The 21,373-nt window shown below is 42.4% G+C and overlaps 1 protein-coding gene across 2 annotated transcripts in view; it reads left to right on the forward strand.

The window, feature by feature from the left end:
• INSR (insulin receptor) overlaps nt 1–21,373 on the forward strand; it is a 64,261-nt gene that overhangs the window by 10,401 nt on the left and 32,487 nt on the right. For both annotated transcript variants that reach the window (XM_080386810.1, XM_080386809.1), the window contains exon 2: nt 5,664–6,215. In XM_080386810.1, coding sequence (XP_080242936.1) covers nt 5,675–6,215 — 541 coding nt within the window. In that variant the 5' untranslated portion in view covers nt 5,664–5,674. The remainder of the gene's footprint in view (nt 1–5,663; nt 6,216–21,373) is intronic.

Consider the following 21,373-nt stretch of genomic DNA (forward strand, 5'->3'; position numbering starts at 1 on the left):
ATAGAAATTAGAAAATTATAGTCAATAGTCACTGGAATTTAGAGGATGCTTCCTTCCCTTCTAAACTCTTCACCTAAATTTGGGCTCCACACGTCTACTCCTTTGCCTGCTGCTGATGGTGGGAGCTAGAAATGTAGCTCAGATCTCTTTACCTACATCAGCAGGTGGGACAGATTTCACTTTGTCTTTCTGTAGTAATAGCCTTTGAAAATAATTTGCTTCTTTATTATTTCTAGCTCATAACAGGTTTTTATTTAAAAGTATTTAAAATAGTGCAACCTCTCATATGCGCTCAGAAACTCATTAAGAAGCTGGTCCCTTGTTCCATCTCAAGCCTGTGTTAATTTTTGACGTTGAGAGACTCGGTCTAGAGTGAAATTTTGCTCCCAAGAGTATCAAGTAGAAAGAGTAGGTGCAGCAGGCCAGGGCTGTCTCAAAACCAGGCAACAACTGTGTCTGTCAGCTGTCCCAGCATGCCCTCTTGCTATTTTAAAGAGTGGTTGTACGCTGTCTCTGAATAGTCTGTAGAACCCGTAAGCTTTCTGGAGGTCAGTTGTGGGGTGACTGTCTTGTGGACTATAAATTACATTGATATTGGCAACGTGTAAAACCTGTTCTCTCTCCCTTTCAAGTAACGAGGGATCTGAAGGTCTGTCGGCATTGATCTCTGCCTGTTACCCTGCGCGATCTCCTGCAGTCCTGGGATGCAGTCGCTTCGCTGCCTTTTATCTTTGCATGGGAAGCACAGCAGCATGAGTCGTGTTTTCTGTTTATGTTTTAAATTGAATGCAGAGATCATAATGATATAGCAAACCAGGCTTTCTAGGCCAGACTGTGAGGCTATCCATGCTTTTGGCATTAAGGAAAGCGACCTCCGTGAGAGGTTTGCCCTGGTTCGGCAGCGCTGTCTTCTGTAACGGAAGAGAACAGGCAGCTGAGATGTTGTCGGAGGGGGCTGGAGGTGTATACATGGGCTTGTTTCTGAGTCCATATCTCAGTTTGCTTCATTGCTCAGATCTCAATGGCTGAGGTGGAAAACTGAAGTTTAAAATTTAGTATTTCACAATTAAATGTTTTTATATCTGTGAAACTATTGCTAGAGTAGGCTAGAAGCTGTCTTACAGTCCTTTCTACTAACCGGTCGCTTAACAGGGTGTTTTCCTCTCCCAGCAGTTATCCCAAATCCTTTTCCCAGTTTCCTAATACTGCTTCTAGAAGTCAGCCTTACATAGAATTGCAAGGCTTTTGACTTGACCAAAGTGAGTGTCATTTTTCTTAAATAATTAGTTTCTTCAAGTAGGCAGCAAAGGCTATAAAAATGCAGAATTAACTAACAGTTACCTGAAATGGTTTGTGATCTTTCTGTGCAGTGCTACATTGTTCTGGTCTTGATTGATAAAGGGCCAGACCTCTGAAGCAGTGAATCATGAAGGTTTGGTATCCACATGGTTTACTATAAACAAGCCTTAAGTTCCAGCTATTCCCCTGGTTGGACTTTATCTTGAACACTAACCTCTGACATCAGATCCAGTTTCTTCATTCAGTACTTTAAGGTTACCAAACTAGTTTGTTCAAGAGGCTTTGGCATCTTGGGATTTTTCTGTTTGTTTGTTTTTAAAATGCATGCTTTACAACATTTTCTTGGGGGTCTGATGAAACATATCTATAATTATATTTTTATTGGGTTTTTTTTTAAGCTGCTTTGAATAGCTTGGTAACTAGGGATGGAGGAGTGTTTCCTCTCTGGCAGTGTAGTGCTGTGCTGCTGGACATGGAGCCTGTTTCTGCTGAAATTTAGGAATTTATGTTTAGTAGAGATTTTGCCAGCAGTTTGAACAGGAATAGCTTTGGGCCTACTACTGGAGAATCAATTTGAGATTTTTATTTCCCTGAAAGCTGATTTATGTGTTTTCTGAAACCAGGTTGTCTGTAGCATAATTGACTGCTCAACTTTGTTCTCCTTCTTGGGATCAAACCTGCCTAGCTTTCATACTGAATTGTTGATTAATTCCCCTGTCCCTGCAGAAGAAATACTATCAAGGGAAGCTATGGAAAAACACTTACTATTTTGCTTAAAACTGCTTCTTGTTGTCTTGGTAACAATAAATTTATGGGGTGACTTAAGCAGCTACTGCGTGAGCAGAAGGTACAAACTGCTGAACAGAATTCAAAAGCGTGAAAAGATTGAGAACCCTCATACAAAAAACCATATTTTGTTTCAGGTATTCTTAACTCATTATTTTCACTGATCATTGTGGTGGTAAAAAAAAAAAAGGAGCTCAGATACTGGGGCAGTATTTATGACTGAAAAACTAAACTTAAGTAGAGCATGAAGAACAGTTCTTAGGTGTGATTTTTTTTCTAAATGTGGGAAAAATCTGTATAAACCCTTTTAATCTTTGCAGAGTTACCATTGTATTAGCTTTTTATTCAACTGTTTATTTCAGAACCAAACCTCTAATTTGTTTTAAATTCCTCCTACGTTTCTATACCAGGCTAACGTCACTGTTTGACACTGCCTTCGTTAAAAGGACTTGTGCAGAAGCCCCCGGTGTTGGAACCCCTTAAGCACAGCAGACAGCGTGCCAGGTTTATTACGTTGCTGTTGCTCAGCTTTGAAAGCAGCAGAGTTTGAGTAACTCAGGTCACATCCTGGTTTGCCAGGATGTGTGGAATCTCCTGTCTGGTCTGTGCCGGCAGCACTAATTACAAATAATGCACTCTGTATCAAGAGTTTAGAACAGGTGAAAAATACAGGAATAGTTCTAAAGTGCAAACAACTGGTGGATTGTGGATGTGCACTTCCAGCTCTGCTGGATTTAGATGATTATTTAACTCCTCAAAATGCTTTTCTGCTTACTCCCAAGCTTTGCCTATCTCTTTTTAGATTCAGCTTCAGCTACCTTTCTTCTTCAAGTCACCTGGTCAAAATGTTTGGCTATCTTAGCCTTTGGTCACGGATCTCCGGTGAGGGATGTGTTTCAGGATGGGGAGAGCTGAAGGCGAGGGAGGTTTGTACCCTGCGTGGGTGTTTCAGTCACTGCATTTTTTGAGGAGATAGGAAGATCTTTGAGGGGCTTGCTGGCTGTTTTGGGCCAGGAGCAGCACTTAGTAGTGATCTCCAGAAGCCTGTAGCGGTACGGGTCAGATTCACGAGCAGTGTAATTTGACTTCTTTTGAGTCTGTAGGAAAGTGGTGAGCGCTGCGACCTCCGGGAGCGCAGATGATCAGCCTGGTGCTAGGTAGAAGCAGAGAACACTCTCTGTGAAGCCTTGCTGGATGCGTACCTTTCCTCAGCCAAGCAGGACCATGATCTTCCTTGGTGCATGGCACCCTACCCTCTGGTGCGTGGCATGGGGCTGATGCAGCAGCTGACCACCCGGGATAGCTCCTTCAGACCCCATTCCCCGGCTGCGTTACCAGGTGATAGGAAGTTTTTTGTAGCCTGAAGTGCAGCCACAGCACTTGCGGGACTTCCTGACTACCAAACTTCTTTCCATCCGTGCTCAAGTTTTTGCTCTCTTCTCTTTCTATGGAGCTGAACAGTGATAGCCATGTGGATTAAGGGCTTGTCTGGGGGCCAGCTTGTGGCTTGTTTCTAGTGACTTAATTCTGGTCAAAAAGATGTAAGACTGATGTAATTATGCTTAGTGTGTATATATATGTATATATATGTTGTGGCCTTGAGCCACAATAAAAGCCTAGAGCTTTTACTCTTAGTCTGTAGAGCTGAGTTGTATTTTTTGACCTTTCCTTTTCCTTGAGGTCAGCTGTATACATTCACGTTACTCAAGGTAGTACTTCATACTGTGATACAGCAGCTGGTTGTAGGCACCACTTTGGCATGCTGTATTTTGCCTGTGTGCTCAGCAACCAGTATATAAGAACCAAGATGCTGGATTTTGAATTTACTGGATAGTTTTAGCTGCACTGGTGACTTGTGCATTGAATGTCAGCGTCTGACTTTTATTTGTCCTTCTGTTGTTTCTCCTTTCATGAAGAAACCACTGGCCTACCCTGTCATACACTTGCTTCCTTGGAAATACCTCTTAATTATTTTAAATAAGTAATTTAGAATACTTCAACTAGATCTGTGGCTCTCCCAGTGCTTTTAGCCCATGGTTGGGATGTGCAGCGAGACAGCTTTCTGGCTTGCTTCCAGTTTGGCTGCAGTTTTTCATGGGGCAAAGAGGTTGCTGCTAGCTGCACATCAGATTTCCTTTCCCACTTTGAAAAAGTACATCCTTGATCTTTGAGGCACTGTGCACATTAGCTTTTTCTTCCAGAAAGCAATTTATGAAATGGCTTGGATATAGTGCCAAAAAATCCCATTGGGCAATAACATTGTTTCAAATCCTATATTAGTGTTGCCAGATTTGGGGTTTTTTTACTGCACTGGAACAATTTTTTGAATAATCATTAAGACATTTGCATAGAATTTATTTTTAACCCACACAGCAGTGGTCTGTGTAAAACCATGAGGAGTCAGACAATTGTAACTATTAAACATCTGTCTCTACATCAGTTTTTTGAGGCCTGATCACTGCTGGGTGATTTCTTGCAGCTGCGATGCGGTAATTTTAGTCAGTGAGCTTTACATGCAGTGACAAAAAGAGTAAAGTTCCTGTGCTTTTAATCCGGGGGTGGGGGGTGGCTATCTCGGCCTTAGACAAAAGAGAGGAAGTGGGTGCAGTCTTAAAAAAAAAAAAAAAAAAAAAAAAAAGGTTTGTCTGTATATTTCTATGAAGTTTGATTTTTAAAAGGGTTATGGCTGGGACTTCCATTGTGCTTTACAGGCATAGGGTTCAGAATTTCCTTCTTGATTTCTTACCTGTGCTTAGACTTAAAAAACCCCCAGTATTTCCCTAGTCAAACTTTTTCCTTCCGGTCTTTTCCTTTTGTGGGTGCCTGGATTCGTGTTATTCTGTTTACCTTCTAATTTATGTAACTTTTCCTTTTGCCAATTCTTTGGGTTACTGGTTCTGCTAAATAAACTGTCCAGATAGTCAAGGCAGGGAGATTTGCAACCTTGAGAAAATAATAACAAAAAAGCCCAAACACCTAATCTGAAAAGAATGCTTAGGGCAAAAATTACTGGTGTAGTAAATAACTCCTGTCAGCAAAGTCTGGGCAAGAGTGTAGGCTGTACTCTTGCATGTGTGTATTTCCAGGTTTTTCTGCTCTCTTCTGAAGCGTTACCATTTCCTAGCCATCATTCTCTTCCTATCTTTCCCACCCTGTAACCATTCTAAATTACTCCCTCTAATCCACTGGCATTAATTGCACAATCTGAGATGAGGTAGGTGTGTCGCTGGCAACTATCTAAAGAAAACAGATTCAGTTGCATAGAGGTCTCTTACTTTTGTAAATGCCAAATGACGTCTCAGGACTGGTGTTACAGCTGCAGTCATGACAGAGGTAATACAGGGAAGATCAAGATGGCAGAACAAAAATGATGCAATAGTTTTATTTTGTAATAATATACCAGGGCACATTCCCCACAGTATATTTCTTAACACTGGGAGCATGCTTTACTGAGAAGGCCCTAGCCACATGCTCTGAGTGCAGCTATATATTACGGTACGGTTGGACAAAACTGTGTATTTAGAAAATGAAAACAATTACCTTTTCTTGAATAAATAAGGTTGTTCTTTGCCTTCCAGTTTGCAGAAGCATGGACATTCGCAACAATCTGACCCGGTTGAACATGCTTGAGAACTGCACTGTGATCGAGGGCCACTTGCAAATATTGCTGATGTTTAAAACCAAGCCTGAAGATTTCCGTGAGCTCAGCTTTCCTAAACTGACAATGATTACAGACTACTTGCTGCTTTTTCGTGTGTATGGCCTGGAGAGTTTAAAGGGACTTTTCCCCAACCTCACTGTGATTCGGGGAACTCATCTGTTTTTTAACTACGCGCTCGTCATTTTTGAGATGGTTCACTTGAAAGAGATCGGCCTCTATAACCTGATGAACATCACTCGAGGCGCTGTGCGGATTGAGAAGAACAACGAATTATGTTACTTGTCCACGATCGACTGGTCAAGGATTTTGGATTCTGTGGAAGATAATTACATTGTGGCCAACAAGGATGACAAAGAAGAGTGTGGAGATGTGTGTCCGGGAACTGTGAAAGGGAAGAGCAACTGCCCGCCTACTGTGATAAATGGCATTTTCATTGAACGCTGCTGGACCCACGATCGCTGTCAGAGAGGTGAGTCTGCCGGGTGATGTATGTCGACTACGGTTTTGCTGTCAATTTTTAACCTGTCGTATCTTTTGGAGAGCTAATAGCTACCTATTAATTACTACCTTTAAGCACAGGTTCCTGAAAGCAAGGCTCAAAATTGACACTGGACAGGTGAGAGAACCTTTGGGATGGAGCTGTAGTAGCAGTTCTTTTACCTATGTGAATAATGTATCTAAAAATGTTGTGTTTGGTTTCTCTGGAAAGTTTGGGACTGCCTAGAGCTCACAGGATCAACAGATCTTGAGTGTAACTGCTATCTTGTATAATAGTTTGATGGTTTAGTGTCTCTGTTGGGGCTTGGGTGGAGGATTAGAAGTCCAGGTTGACTGAAGAGCCACAGCAGGTGGGAACAGAATGGCAGGGAAAAGTCTTTATGGAATAAACCTGCCACTAGAAAGGTGCAATTACATTTTTACTGAAACCTTCCTGCCATAAAAAGGTGTAAGGAACATGATAAGTGAGCAATGTTTGCACAGAATAAGAAGCTGGAAGCTGAGTCAGACCTGAAGGGAAAAGGGGAAGGAGGAGCGAGGACCTGGATGGGGGTTGCCCGTAGCAGGAGCCCTGGGAAGGGTGAAATAACTGGGCTTTGAGCCTGGGGGTTTGATTCAGGGCAGAAGGTATGTTCAGAAAGCTAGCCACTGTTGCAACCCCTGAACTCCAGTTCTTAAACTGTATTTAGGGTTGCTTTTGCTTTCATACAGATTTGTTTTTTCCAGACTTGGAACTGACCTTAAGTTTAGTTTTAATTATATATTTACTCTGATTTATGTTAAATCTGACCTGACGGGGAGCAAAGTGAATTGAGGTAAAACTGACAGATTTAGAGTTGACTGTCTTTCTGGAGGTAGTGCATCCCAATGAAGCAGTGTGTCCTAAGATGAAATTAGGAAACTTGCGGGCTGGAGAGAATTTCTTGCCAAGCTCTAAAGGGCAACTCTGAGTGCTAAGTGCCAAATTTGAGAAGGAATTCCTCCCAGTATGCATAAACTAATGAAATTAATGTGGTTTCCCCTCTGCTACTCCTCACCTCAAAATCATCTAGCTTCCTTTTAAAGAAAGTGGCTATTTTTTGTCACCAGAATAACAGGGTATGAGCAGGAAGATGCAAGCATGTATGTGTGTGCCTTTTTTTAAAGTGAAAAATAAGGTTATAAAGCATTTTAATGTATGAACTCTTTCGGTACACAGTTGTTATCAGTGCTGAAACCTGGTTTCTTATGCATTCATGTTTTATGTTTTCTGCTGTTTCGTAAGGTTAAAGATGTAACTGAAACTTTTTCAGTAGCTAGACTACTCATAATGTCCCTCACTCCTGTAAATTTTCTGGGGCTGTGCTGCAGCAGGCTGGAATGTGTGGTTTCCTTCCTTTATATAACTGCCTGTTCCCATGAAACCTGTAGGAATGTCATCTTTTACCATTGGGGCAGAAATCGCAGCTCCTGAGCCTCTCGTACAGGTTCAGCTAAATTTGTTAGAGGATACCCATACAGCATCACACACCATCTGAGCTTAGTTCCTGAAGGAGCCAAGCTAGTAAGTCCGTTTGATTTGCATTTGAAATTGAAATTTGAATTTGACAATGGTTTTGAAAGTAATTATATACAGATGCTCCCATCTGGCTTTCTGTGTTCCTTGCGGAAGATTTAGAGAAGCAATACTCCTACATATTCTGGCTGTAACTGGTATGTGTTTTCAAAACCACTTAACAAGCCGCACTTATCTTGTTTTGAATGCTAAGTTTTCTACTTTTATTTATTGGGAGCTGGTGTTTTCAGCAAGCTGGTATCTATTATATTGTGACACCAGCCTGTGTGCTTCTAAAGTTATTTTAACAGCTTGAGTAGTCTTTTAGACTTTTTAGGCTTTTTTGAGTAGCCTTTAGACTTTCAGCACACACACTAGTAACTATGGTAGAGGTTAAGTGACATTTATTTAGTGAACCTATTGGTGGAATCGCTGCCTTCTCTGTTCTCGTGCCAGCCATAACATATCCTTAGCATGTGTAATGGTTTTGTCGGGATTATTAAGGGCTTGTGTGAATTGTACTTTGGCTTTCCTTAGCCTGAAGAGCCTCGTAGCAATTCCCAGTACTGAGGGCATTAATGTCATGAAACGTTTCCCTCTGCATTTTTGCAGGTTATCTGGGAATCTTCACCGGCTCACGCTGTGCCGAAGTCTCCCATTTCTCTGGTTTTAAGTGTATTCTCTTTTAGTTTTGCTCCTTGTTTTTTAACCAGTGCTGGAATGAAACGTAGCCATTTCAGTATAATTTTCTTGGGGAAAGTTTGTGTTTGTGTGTTGTTTCAACAGAGGTTATTTGTACCTCTAGCCTGTTTTATAAAACTTGGTGTAGAATCTCCTATTTGCTACTTTTTTGTTGTGCGGGAAGTTGTCGCTGTCTAAATGGGTAGCACTGCTGCCCTGGGGCTGCTGGCCAGGATATTTTGTTTGCTGTTTTGTCTACCAGAAAAAAAATCCTTAAAGAATATGTAGATATTTTGTTTTGATGTTACAGTGTGTGTCAGTTGACAAAGACAAGTCCCAAGCTGGCAAGCTTTTCCAGCCTGTTAAGTTTGAGTCTTGCTGAAGAAGATTAGGAGATGGGCAAGAGAGCAGGTGTGGGAAGGCTGAAAGATGTCACAGAAGGGTCTTGTGTGAGTGGGAAGGGCGAGATGGCTGGAGTTGGAGTGGGGTCCTGTGTGTCCCCCATCTCTTCCACACCGGTCTCAGACCTTCCCCTGCCTGCTGTATTGTGGTGGCTTCCTTCACGTTATCCCTGCCCCATCTCATATTGACGATGCATCTTGGCTATTTCTCTATTTTAATCAGCACAGATATTCCACTTAACTCCAAAACTAACTTTCAGTTATAGCGTATAATTATCTCTGAGGCACATATCCAAGTCTCTGAATCATGCTTGCAGCTATAACTTCAGCCCAGAAATTTTTTTAGTTTGTGATAACATGTTCAAGACAACAAAGTGAAGGATCTTCTTACAGACGTTAGAGCTAAGGTTGTGGATGAAAACAGCTGGAGGAACTGAAATGATTTGTGGGCAGCTGCATGCTTTGAAAAAACAGTTGCAATACTGAGGTAATCTGGGTCTGACTGCAAAGATGTGTAAGTGGGTATGCCATAGATTGAGATTGGTCAGGATGTGTGTCCTGAAAGTTTTCTTTTTTTTTTCTAAATTACATGTGTTGGTGTGAAAAGCAAGTTGGTTCAATTAAGGCCAACTCATATTTTAGGTAGGAAGAGAGGGAAGTTTGTAGTTGGTTTGGAATTTGGGTCTAGCCTTATGCTGTTTGTGGCAGCCAAGTGCTGTTCCTGTTCTGAAGGTTTTGTACCTTTCCAGCCCACATTTTTATAAGGTTTTTTTTTTACATACGTACTTACTTTTATTGCCATAAAAATGCAGTTCTGGGTTCGGTGCAGCATGTTCATGCAGAGAGTGTCTTTGCTGAAGAATGCAGACAACAAAAATGCTGGAAATGCCACGTCCTAGACCTCAGTCTAGATTTGCCAAACATGATTTTCATATTTTGCGTTTTTTTTCCACATGTTGATGTTGGGGTTTTTTTATGTAATAAAAATGCTATATGTCTGTCACTTCACTTGCGGAAGGAACAATTCCCTCTGAAACAGGATTTCCTGCCAATTCTCTGTGCAGTCAGATTTCTCTGTCCATACATAATTTGAAGCAGTCTGATGTTTCTGGCAGTATAATTATAAGGGCAGGTTCAGCCTTTTTCTTGCATATTAGGTCATCTGGAGGTGGAGTAAGGTAATAGGAAGGAAAAATGGAATGGCCAAATAAAAAAGACCAGGAAAATGATCTGCAATATCAGTCCCTTGGTGAATATCAAAGGGCCACGCATTCCTGGAATATAAAGATGGATATCTGAAATACAGGCTTTGTTCCGTAGAGGATATGATGAAATTCAAGTTCTCCTATTCATCCTGAATAAAACCTTTGTGGGAGTCTGTTGTCTTCTTGACCTTGGGACTTCACACTACCAGGAAATTTGAGTTATGAAGAGCGTGGGCCATTTCAGGTTTGTCGATAGACTCTTTCTTTGATCTGTTGCTTTATGTGATAAAAACAGAAGCCATGTCTCTCACTTGGTGCAATCTAGAATTTGTTGCAAAATACTAACCTCATGGAAAGAAAGCAGAAAGTACATGAAACCATTTGTGCCAGTTAAAGAGGACGGTAAGACAGAGCTGATAGAAGGGATGATGGTCTGAAGTAAGTGACGTGCAAAGGAGCTGCTAAAGGAAGGTACTGTATGAAAATAATAATGTTTGTCCAGATTTTGTTATGACGTTGGGGAAGCAGGTCTGGAGACTAGTGATACAATGGAATCTCTCTTTAATTTTGCTGTGATTTATCCAGGGAAAATTCTGGGACGGGTAGGGGATAGGTAAGGAACTGAAGAGTTGCTTTAGTAGCTTGCTTTGTTTCCTAGGACAAGCACCACAACAAAGCAAATTAGAAAAACGTTGCTCAGCCTGAAATACCTTTCAACTGCTGTGAAATAGCACTGGTGCCAGGAGAAAATCTGCAGCTATGAGCATCTTCAAGGCAGGTTTGAATAACAAAGTTCAGAGGTGTATGTGGGAAACATTTTGTGATGTTTACTTAGGTAGAAATATTACTTAGCAACAGCTTCCTGTAATTTTTATGTGCTTGGAATTTCTGTGACCATAAGCTTAGTTTTACTACCTTCATATGGGAAAGGGGTCTTGAAGCACAGAACAGACTTAGCCAACCTCAAGGGCAAGATATTTTTAAAGCTTCAAACACAAAAGAAATTTTTCCAGTTGCTACCACATGAAGTGGAAGAGCTCCTTTTATTTGGAGATCTTATCAGAACTGCCTTTCCCCAGCTCTAGCTCTGACAAATGCCAGATGGAAGTTGACACCCGATAATCTCACTGGGGCGTCTGTTCTGAACCTTGCCAAGCGACAGCTTTATTGAGTGTGTGTAGTGCTTGTGGTTGGGGCTATTGTGATGCTTGCAAATGGCTAGACATCCTAAACTAATTCACGTCAGCTTATTAAGAGGACTTAAGAGATTTATGGTGCTTGATGGTGTGATACAGCCCAGAATTGGGGGAAAAGGGGTGGAAGCAATCGCTCCATACAAATGGCTATTTAAGAGTATGCTACTTAAACACACCAAACAAAACTTGGGGCTGTGAAGAAGTATCTATTAGGCTTTTCTCCACCAACCTGGGGTGATGCAAGACTGTGGGATTTCAGTACGTACCAGTTTCAGCTTGCTGAGAAATCCCCATGCGTGCAGCTCCTGCGGTCTCACCATATGTACGTGTCTTCGGCTTCTTCACCGCTGCACCTTGACGCAAATGCAGGGGACTGAGGATTTGCTTCCCCCACCCCAATTCCTGACCAGGACTTTAGACAGAAGCCACTGTCAGATCTGTTCTGTCATTAGAGCATGTGCACAAGAACGAATTCCTAGCTCATCCAACAGTTAATAAGCAGTAAATACAGAGAATCCTCCCCCGAAGTTAAGATATCTTAATTTCTGTACAGAGGGCTTGTCAAGGCAAAGCTTTTTGGTTAGTTAGAAAGGAGAATGAGGTATTTTGCTGCTGATACAGTGAAAATTGGAAAAGTTTCCATCTTGTTTGGTCTGAGTTGCCATTTTAATTCTTTCATCCTTAGCCCCTTCCCCAAAACACTTGTTATTTAAGTCAGTCTCTGGGCCACTGAGGAGGCTGAGAGGAGTTTAATGCTTCACATGCAGGAGTTCAGCGCTGACATTACTGGAAGATGTTTTAAGATCTCTCATCTTCAGTGGTGACGTTGACTGCTCGTGATTTTCAGGGGTTGCCTGGTAGTTGAGGGTACTTCAGATAGAATACTTACTTTTCCCACTTCAAGAACAGTTCCAAGCGACCTTATTTGCTTAAACAAAGGAACCTGCACTGCCCCTGGTTTGATAAAATGTACAAGAATGACAACACTTGGCAGACACTTTTGTTGGAAATTGCTGTTGTCTGGGCATGGATGTAGAAGCGGGAAGTCACAAAATGTCAAATAATAATAACACTGAGCAAGAGTTAACCTGCGTTAGTAATGCACGAATGGGAGAGCTGCAAGTGGCTCAGCCTGGTGTGATGGTCTTGCTCAGTTTGTTTCATTCAGAGAAAATCCTGCTGCATGTTGGGGTTGCTTTGTTACTGTAAGTGAAGATAAAGATTTGGCCAGCTCATAGATTCTGTATGTTTTCCTCCCTTCAACACCCCCTTAAAGAAGGCATAGCAATGATTCTGTATTTAAAATCTTAAAAATTTTACTTGATTGTAAAAGTATTCTAAATCAAACGCAATTCTGATGCCCCTTCCCAGATTTCAGCAAACAGAGCAAATTAAATTTCAGTTGTGTATGATGGTATAGCATTCTTTCATTTTATGATGAAGGAACTGGAAATCTTTGTTGTAGAAGGCTTTGAAGGGATTGTGAACCCCTGAGTCCATACAAAGAAGTGTATTCAGTGTGTGAGAAGACCAACCGAAATATGTCACTTGGCAAAGCTCTCTGAAACATCTTTCTCTATCAGGAATTGGGTTTGACAGGGATTGCCTCTGTCAGTAAATTTTGTGTTTAATAAAAACCCAACCACCACAAAACAAAACACAGAAAAGTTCAAAAAAACCCAGGTGTGACCAGCACAAAGATAGTTTCTAACTGGAAGGTTGAGGATTTCGGGACCTTTTGATTAATTACAGAGCCAACCATGAATAACCAACCATGTCCTGGAGGAAGCACGACTAACCATTCTCTCAGTTTGTAACAATAGCTGCTTAAAAGTTCAATGATTGTACTTCCCAATTATATCCTATTATTGTCCACAAGTTCCTTTTGGAGGGATGTGAATGAACTTGCTGGGATGTTTATGCTTCTTCATTAGGGCTGTTGGTTAGGTGAAAAAAACCCGGCGTGCTGGGCAGGGGGAGGTGGTGGGGGTACTGGCTGGACTGCCTGGCAGCAGGCTGAGCTGTACATGCCTGTAGTTATTTCAGTTGCTGCTTTGATCCAAGGTTCGTGGCTGGCCTTGCATAAGTGTGCAAACCAGTACGTGGCGGCTTGGTCACTGAAATACTGTAGATTACAACTGTGTGCGTTCATCGTCTTTATCTAGATTTTTTTTAGATGAGGGTACCGGGGGGCACTGGGCTGGCTGGGCTGGCGTTGTTTGAGAGTCGTCAGCGTTGCTTTTATTTTGGCTCGTGACATTTAAAACAAACAAGAGTATTAACTTTGGCTCTTGGTAGTGCTTAAATGTTGGCTAAGTGAGTATAGGGTTTTCAGATGAAGAGTCTGGCTTCCTTGTGAATGTGTATTTAAATGAACTGAAAAAACCAGGGCAGGATGCTCAGCACCTGTTCATGTCCAAAAAGTTTTCCAATGTGGAATTTCCTTCTCCCTTCTTCAAAACAGGGTCAGAATTGCTGTCAAGGACGAAGGCAGAGCAAGAGGATGCTCTGTACTAACAAGGAGCTTCTAGCTTAGTACCCTCAGTGTGAATTCCTTAATTTGAGAATGCACTTTCTGATTTACCTGACCAGAGGCTGCCTCCTGGGCACCTTGAGAGGTTGGAGGCTCTGAGGAAGATGATGTTTTAAAGGAAATCCAACAAAAGAGTTGGAAAGAAAGTCCAGTTAGAACAGCATTCAGCAGAATGCTGGGATTAATTTCCTTCTACATATTTTTAAAGAACTTCGGGTATATGGTGTTTCACTGGCATCACTTCGGTGCACTCCAGAAAAATAAATGTGATTTTAATCTTGTGTATCAGGGTAGAGGTGCCGTTTTTCAAGAATGTCAAGAAATACTGCTCTGTTGTAATGTAAATGGGGCAGTTTCAGCTTTTGAAGACATCAGCTCCCACACTGCAGTCACTGAAGCACTGGCAGGTGTCGAACAGTTAAGCTGTTAAGTATTATGAGCCTTGTTCATATGCAAGCATAATGAGGGGACAGGTATTTAGCAAGGTTGGTGCGATAAAGACTGTAAAATTTGCAAGGTCTTCTTAGTTGGGGAAGGGGGATTTCATTAATCTGTTCATAGAACTGCTCCAGTCTTCTGTTTCCTGTGCAATCTGAAGGCTTCTGGAGATGTACAGATCTCATTGCTGGTCACTTGGGACTCCAGCAGAACTGCTGCTGCTGCTGGTATGTGGCCACGCTGGAATTTCAGGGCCCTGACATGATGAACTGAGCCTGAGCTCACGTTACAGGGTAAGACTGATGTTTTTTAAGTCAACCCACTGAGTTAAGGCAACTTAAGTAGCAAGTTTGTCAGAGATCAGAGTAAAGATCTGCATCCTGAGTGAGCCACAGTAACACCTAAGGTTGGTGGCTTTCTGGTTCTTCGTCTGCCTCTCAGTTCACTTTAGCCTGATCCCTGGGCATAAGTCCTCATTTAGTGCTTTTTAAAAAAACGTGAATTGTTTGGGGCAGGGAGGGAGGTGGTTGATCTCAATTTATTCATCAAAATAAAGCTTGCCGGTCTGTAGGATTGTAAGGAAGGGAAGGTTTCTAGGGCAAGGGAACAGGCATGGCTTGGAGTGGTGTAGCCATAATTTCCAACTCAAATTTTGATATTTTTTCTGGTTTAGTAGCTGTGAGGCTTTAATGAACAGCACACAGCATTATTGCAATGTCAGGCTTTAATACCTGCGGGCAGGAGCAGCAGTGACAGCAGAGCCACGCATGCGGTGAGGGAGAGGTTGGGCTCTGCGTGGGTTTTCGGAGATGCAGGAGCAGACGCACCTTCCCTGCCGAGGGGAAAGGTTTCAGTGCTGAGGTGTGACGTTCTTGTGTGGCAAAACTTTAAGGCAGTTTGCGTGACACACGATGGGGTTGCCTGTGTGCTGGCTGATTTTTTTTCCACTTATTGATGTGAAGAGGGCCAAGTTCGATACAGTGTTCAAGGGAAGGATTATTTGGTGTCTGTGGGAGAGCTGCTGAACTTGGCAGCTTTGCTTTTGACAATGCGAGTGTGATGCCATTAGCTTCTGAGTTGTTTGTTCTGAAATATCTGAAAATAGTAACTGAGATTTTACTAAGCAACCTGCTGCAAAAAAATCAAGTCCCAGCTATTGCACTGAGCTGAGCGTCTGGAAATCTCTTGTGCAGAAACTTCAAATTGTGTCATATTGTCAACTTTTTATGATTGAGAAGGTACATAAAGAATGCTGGCACTTGAAGGTGGGCTCAAACCCTGCTGCACTGTTAAAGACACAATTAGAAAATCTTAGGAATGATGCAGGAAGCTTTGCCAGCATATTGGGTTTCCTAGGGATAAGACACGTGCAATTCAGCAGACATCATGGCATAACTAAGCATTTTTCTGTTACCGTTTTAAACTTCATTAGGCATCCATGTTGCGTTACCATGCTGCCAGGATTGTAATACTGCATGAGCAATGAAAGTATTCATTAAAATTAGAGTGTCAAGTGTTTTTCTTGTCTTTTCTGCAAAGACAAACCAATTCTATTCTATGGGTAGTGAAAACATAACAGCAGTGGTTTAATAAAATGAATAGGACTTGTTTTTTCTGGTCTTCAGTTTTTTCTGTATGTCATCTTTCTGAAGTAAGGCTGATCGCGCTGGATGTGTTTACACAGCTTCAGCTCGGGATGAATGAGTCCAAGAGTTCCCTTGTAAGTACCCCTCAAAAGCTCCCAAAAGCCAGGGAGGAAATGGAGCTCCTCGGTGTGATGTCTGACTGTCTGAAAGTCTCGCCCAGTGGAGCCTTAATGCGGCTTAAAGGAGTAAAGGCTTTTGTTTTTAAACTGTATTTGAAGCGAAGCCTTTAAAGCTCAATAAACATTTCTCTGTTCATTCAATTCCATGGGTGGTAGGCTTGGGGAATCTGGAGCTCTGTGTTTCTGCCAGAAGGGAAAGCACAGCATGCAGTAGCAGCCTTACCTGGAGACTTAACGAAAAAACATTTGTGTGGAAACTTGTGCTTTATATGAAACAACTTCTAACCTCATAAGCAGGCTTCTATAATTATTAAATTAGCAAAAGCAGTGTCACGTGTAGATAACCTTTACCTTAGGCTTCTCTTCCACCCTCAATAACCTTATCTCCAGGACCGCTTAAATAATTTGTGTAGAGTTTGGCTGTTCTTTCAGTGCTTAGATATCAGGTTTCTAGCCCACAAAACTAGAAGTCTATTAGAACTACGTATCTGCATCAAGTGTCAGGTTTTGTTCCGGGGAATATAAAATGTTCTCCTTTGAGCCTGTACAGTGTGTGAGTTTGGTGGGTGTGATAAGAAAAATGTCCTCGTGTTTTGCACAGCTCCATTGGCAGAAGGAGAAGTTGCTGCATGACAGTTCTTGTTGATCAGCACCAGGGAAGAGCGTGTTGTTTTTCCACATGCTCTAATCTGTGATAACAAAAAGAACTCCAGATTGTGTTTTTCAAACACGCTTTAGGTCTCTGGGTGCTGAGATTTGCCAGTGACTATCCGCTGTGGTAATACATCCATCCACCCAAAGCCTAATTTAAAGTGGCATGGTTTCAAATATGAGCCTTGCTTTGATACGGAAGGAGACTGAGCAGGACTCCGCACAAAATTGTCAAGTGTTTTGCGTTGTACTAAGTATTGTGCAGAGGATTGGGCAGTGGATGTGGACTTGGATACCACAGATCTCTTCTCGGTGCTGCTGTTGGCCTCTTGGGTCCCTGCCCATGCCCCAGTGGTTGTCTGTAAGGTGGGGCTGCTCAAAGCGACCTGCTGACGAGCTCGACTTCAATAAACTTCAGACAAGATGCCTTGAGGCAGAATTTAATTTTAAATGGGTTTAGGCAAACAACTGTCAGAAACATCTTGGGTAAAATATTTGATCTGCCCATGGACAGGCGGATGGACTGTACAGCATCTCAAATGCTTCTGCAGCTCCCTTCCCTTCGAAGATTGCTTTCAGTAATGGCAGCTCTGTCCAGAGATTTGAAACCTCTGTAGTTTGCTTAAGAAAAAGACTCCTTGTCCCAGGAGAAACTGATACAGCTTCAGGTTTCTCGTAGGGGAGAGTCCCATCTCTTTTTCTTGCTAGGTAACACTAGTTTGTGTAGGTTTGGTTTTTTTCCCCGAAGGATTCTGTCCATTGTGAGGTTATTTCCATAACTTTCCCCTGCACACACAGTAATTGCACCATTTAGGGATTGGCGGGTGTTGCAGCTCATGCTATGGTGTCAATTAGACCAGTCTTAATTGCTCTGAAATGGACAATGCTGATAGTAGCTGGTGATTAGACCATTATCTCGACTCCTGTGCTGATAAACATCCACGAAGCTGAAGCTTTTTGGTGATCGTGGCACATGCCTGCACGGTTCACATAGTGTAAGCAGATCCTGTTCCTCTCCATGGCCGAACATAGTTTAACAGGCAGATAGTGAGACCTCTGCTACTACTGTACTTCCTTATTATTGAACAAAGTGACTTCAGTGATGCTCAGTGTTATTTTTAAGTGTTTACCATGGTAGAGACATGATATGAACCAGACTTTTCACCGTTCCGATTCAGTTGAAGCCATTAACTGTCGTAGAAGAAAGAACAAGAATCTCCCCTGAGTTTAATGTAACTTCAGAAGATTCAATTCCCTCGTTGTTGGCCTCTGCTTGTTGGGATGGCATGACTAGTTTGGGCTTAAATTCCTTCAGATTACAGCTTTCTCTTGCATAATTTACAAGGAGAAATAGATTAATAGCGTCTAAGGGTGGCTTGTGCAATGTATTTAATGGTTTTTTACTCATCTATCGCCCTTTGTTTTTCCTTAGGGTTGTATTTGTGTGGCTTTTGGTCATTTTTGTCACTTCTTATTTGACACTTTGATTAGAGAAGCAGAGTAATGTGGCATGGCACACATCATATAGATCAGGAACTATAGGGATCAGTATGTTTGCAGTGAGAAGCCATTAAGCAGATATATGTCTGGATAGAGCACAGTTGGATAGTTTGTGCAGGGCCACGTACTACTTTACTATGTTGAGTTACTTGAAAACGGGCATTGCTGCTGTGCTGAAGATGGCAAGGGCAAGTAGTAAATAAAAATACACTTCATAGAGAGGTCTCTGCTTGGCTCTGGGACTGCAAGCAAACGGTATCTGTTTCAGTACTGCTAAGTAAATTCTTATACCTAGAAATAAACCATGGAGAGCATACTTACAGCTTTGGGCAAAGAGAGGAAGGTGTAGAAATTAGTGAGCACAAGCTGATGAGGCCAAAATGACTAGAGTAGTTGAGAGAATATTATATGGGTGCATATGACCTATGCATTTGATACTAGTATACCTAGTAAGAAGATACTGCGTAGTTTTCTCCTTTCCACAGTTGAAATAGGATTTAAAAAAAAAATATTATTGTAGGTTCAGGGAAAACCATGACACCTGTTAAAGTACTGAAAGACAGGCTTTACGATATTTAGGTCTGGATGTATCTACATGGGAAATAAATCTGGTAACCGAAGGATGTACACGTTAGCCCTGGGGTGGATCCTTCCTGCACTGGCTGCTCACGTGGGGTGTAAGGGCTCTGGTTTGGCTCCTGCCGGGCTGCCTGCTGCCAGCCGGGGGTTATGCTGGGGAGCAGCACTGCTTCCAAGGGCGCTGTCTGCTTGGAGAGGCTGCTGGAGACCCCAAGTCGCCTTCCCATTGCTACTGTCTCCGGTAGTAAGCCTCTTCTTGGCACAGAGCAAAACCCCTTACCCTTGGAGCGTCTGCAGCGGGACAGAGAGCGGCGTTGTGATCAGGTTCCCACCGCAGCCCTGCTATGTCCAGCGCGGATTTGGGCAGCGTGCTCAATGACCACGCTCAAAAACAGTTTATGCATCCCGGTAACTTAAGAAAAATCATTCTGATTGGTGGAGCTAGTTAGCTGTGCTTCCCAAGAAAATTCAACCTCCAGATATTTCTTTGCACAACTGGCCTTCAGGTGATACTTCACCTTTCTGTCTCTTCATCCTCTCCAGAGGTGAGGCAGGAAGGGGGAATCTGGAATAAATCATGTTTCTTCTTTCTCTCTGCTTCTTTGCAGCATCTTCATCCACAAACACAAATTCAGTTTCAGCATCTGTGTTTACAGTTCATGACTACGCCATGAAATATGTCCAGATTAAAATCTTAACCTCTGTCTGACATTTCTGTGTAGATCATTAGCTATCAGCTTAATCTCCTTGTGGTTAATCTTATACTTCCACTCATTCCATTACCTTTCTCAGTTATGGACAGCTCCACTTTCGTGTTTGCTGTAAACTGTGTGTCCTTTTTGGTGTAGATTTGCTGTCATTTTGTGTGTCCGGGTTACATTTTGCACATCTTTTCACCTAACATTTGTAAAATGCAATCTTCCTTACCCCACGCAGCTGAATGTGTTAGCTTAGCTTTTATTGTTTCATGCCTTGTTTACTACAACATTCTTCTCTGTGGCCTTGAGAAAAGCAGTCTTAGCCCTCTCTTATCTTTGCAGAAAGCAAAGGTTATACGTTTCACCTCATGCTTTGATCGTGTTGCCCCTTGTTTTCAGGACAGGATTTGTAGGTAAAACTAATAGCTTGTCTTAGACTTACGTTTGGAAAAATTAGAGGGACCTTGTTCTTAGACCATCACCGTACGCTGAAGCACTTCTGCGTGTCTCCATTCATCTCTGTTTCTCAGTAGGGCAGACACCAGCTCCCATCCTTCTCTTCTATGGCTTGTCCCGATGCAGCAGCATCTCTCGTTCAGCACCAAGCTGCTGACTTCTATTCTGGTCACTCCATGCTCTCAGTCAATAAGAAATAAATCGGTCTGATGAGAAGCTTGCCCCCAGCACTGTGCTGACACAGTCACCTGGCTGGGGAGGGAGGTGGTTCACATCCTGCTGGTTCAGAGATCCAGAGTGCAGATCTGTAATACAGCACGGACGGAGACTTCACGTGCAGTTAGGCTTATTTTAGGATGCCTGTGGCTGCCTGGACCACTTCACTGATTCTCTTGGGTCTGCTGGGATCACAGTCTGAGCGAGCAGGTTTGATGGGAGTAGGTTAAAGTTAACAGGGATGTTTTCAAGATGCTGTACATCAGAAAGAGCAATATATAGTTAAATATTAACATGAAGCTTTCATGAGGCTCCCAGGTGGTGTGTCGGCTGTTGAATGATAGAAACAAATCCTTAGGTTGTAATAAGGATTGGCATTTAACAAACCATAACAACAAAAAAGCACCCTCATAGCTGTGAGTAAAATTATGAGCAAAGCTTTACAGAAAATTTCCCCAAATTAACTTTAAAGATTCTGGTCTTGGTCTAAATTACAGATAGTCTGTTCCAATGTACAGAATCAAGTACAGTATGAGGTGGCAGATGTGCAAACTACTTTAAAATTAACTAGACCTTACAGATCCTCGTGTTTCCCAGAGGTTAGGGATGCTGAGCGTCTCTGCCCCTTTGTATAGGGAAACAGATTTCACATAGTGGCTCTTTTGCAAATTACTGTCAGAAAGGCTGAAGCTCGGGGAATTCATGCCTCCCAGTCCTCAGGTAGCTGAGGGATCGGGGTGGGTGTGGTGGCTGCTTCATCTTCCATCACAAGCACCAGAGGCACTGGCAGTCGGAAAGCCTGGGGTTAGGATAGATGTCCATGGGAGCGTTACACTCCGTGGTAACTGCCTGGGGACTCCAGGTTTCGCCTAAAGATGTAGTGTCAGTTTTGGGGCTTGCCTATTAAAGAAAAAAGCAAGCAAGCAGAGGTTGTGGTTATTTCCAAACCCTTATGCTGCGCTAAGCTCCCATGTAATTTTGAACACAAAATGCAAGGAGCAAGCTTGATCTGCTTGCCAGAGAGTGGCACAACAGCAGCATTGTAGACACTAGGTAAAGTATTTACAACTTCTCGTCGCTATCCTTGTGTGCACTTTGTGACACTTGTTCCACCTTTAACAGTGCTGCTGTGTTTTCAAATCAAACTCCATGTTTTGGTATTTTGAGCTTGGTTGCCAACAGTTTAGTCAGATTTCTGCAAGTTGTTTTTACCTGCTTGGGGGAATCAGCTTGATTGAAAGGTACTAGGAGAGTGAAAACAGACCTAGTCCTGAGT

Source organism: Falco punctatus (assembly GCF_963210335.1).
Source record: "Falco punctatus genome assembly, chromosome: 4".
Classification (NCBI taxonomy): Eukaryota; Metazoa; Chordata; class Aves; order Falconiformes; family Falconidae; genus Falco; species Falco punctatus.